This window comes from Solanum tuberosum, unplaced genomic scaffold (genome assembly GCF_000226075.1).
Source record: "Solanum tuberosum cultivar DM 1-3 516 R44 unplaced genomic scaffold, SolTub_3.0 scf00688, whole genome shotgun sequence".
NCBI classification, from domain to species: Eukaryota; Viridiplantae; Streptophyta; class Magnoliopsida; order Solanales; family Solanaceae; genus Solanum; species Solanum tuberosum.
The window spans coordinates 136,959-138,551 of NW_006239599.1; the positions used below are offsets into that span (position 1 = coordinate 136,959).

General features: G+C 33.0%; 1 protein-coding gene across 1 annotated transcript in view; it reads right to left on the reverse strand.

Annotated features, from left to right (window-relative positions):
• Positions 1 to 994, reverse strand: part of LOC102579746 (purple acid phosphatase 15) — a 5,044-nt gene extending 4,050 nt beyond the window's left edge. The window contains exon 1 of the mRNA XM_006366793.2: positions 546 to 994. Coding sequence (XP_006366855.1) covers positions 546 to 816 — 271 coding nt within the window. The 5' untranslated portion in view covers positions 817 to 994. The remainder of the gene's footprint in view (positions 1 to 545) is intronic.
• Between the last annotated feature and the right edge of the window lie 599 nt (positions 995 to 1,593).

Genomic DNA, 1,593 nt, shown 5'->3' on the forward strand with positions numbered 1-1,593 from the left:
CAAAACAAAATCCCCCCCCCCCCCCACCATAGTCCTACAAAGTGGATTCTCGGGAGCACGAACGAAGCAAGAACCCATACAGGGTCGAAACCCAGTAGTTTTTGCTCAAACAGTGTATTTGTGTAAAGAAACCTATAAAATATATACAACTATTAAGTTTTGAAAACCAGTTATTAACACTTGAAATCATCATTCTAATATCCACAACCCATAAAGTTGAAATCATGGCTCCGCCTCTGCTCGGGAGAGAGGGTCATCTCCATAAAGTTATACACAGACCTTACCCCTACCTCAGACGTAGAGACTCCTATAGACCCTCGGCTCAAGAAAAGAAAACATACTCCTAATAGTAATGGAAGTACAAGAAACAACAGATAGCATAACATCAGAACAACACTACAACAAAGTAATATGATAGTCGAAATACAACAAACATCATATAATAACACAAATGAAGGGCAAGAAACTACAACAACAACTACTATGGACCTACAACAAGATTCACAATTCAAACTAAAAACATAAAAAAAAAGGCAAATTTTTACCAGTAATCCAAGAAATCCAAACAGAGTGATAACTAGCAGAAAGGGAAACAGATATCTGCTCAGGTTCAAATCCTTCAACAGTCCTTTGAACTCTAGAATCAGTGTCTGGCAAATCTACAGCATGTCCCCTAAAACTTTGGTCCAAAGGAACAGTCACTGGCTTAAAAGGTCCATCAAGTGTAGTTAGAATTTGACCCTTATTAACCTCAACAAAGCTAACAAAAACCAAAAACCAAATCAAGATTGACCCCACAACCCCAAAATACTTCATAATCAATCAAGAATTTGCATGCCCCAAATAACCAAATTCCAGGTTTAAAACTTCAAGAAATCAAAAGGGTTCACAGATATATAGATAAAGATTCAAACTTTATCACTATAACACCAATAAAAATCAAAAGGGGTTATATAACTAATAGCTAAAAAATGATGAAACTATAGAATATGCTCTTAATATGCTCCAATTTTATTTATTTTTTTGAAGTTTTGAGACATATATATAATAAAAAATCATGGGGAGAAAAATGGAATTTGCTAGAAAAGGTGGGAAAATGAAAATTCTTGATTATTTTTTGTATTTTTGAATTGGAAAAAAAGAAGAAGAGAAGGGTAGAGGTATTCCTCAATCACAGTTCTTTTTTTTTTTAATTGTCCTACTCAGTATTTGATATCATCATTAAAATTCGACTAAATTTAAATAGCGCCAAAAAGTACCGGAATGAGACACAGTGATGATAGTTATACTGAAAAGAGAAAAAGAAAACAATGGGAAAAAAAGGTGGCCATAAATCAATGGGTTTTTTTTTGGTTTCTTACACCAACTTTTGTTATATTATAAACTTACAGAGTTTCTCACGCCAAAGGGCCTGCAATTATTTGTTTTGATGACATGTCACGTGATTTTATTTTGCTAAAAATGTCAATGTTACATGGATGTATTTGAACTATATAAGTAATTACGGGGTAAGTTATGTATTAATAGTATAATGAATGATATAATTGATTTTTTTTAATTAGTAAAAGTGCAAATTTAACCATTTCCCCTTCT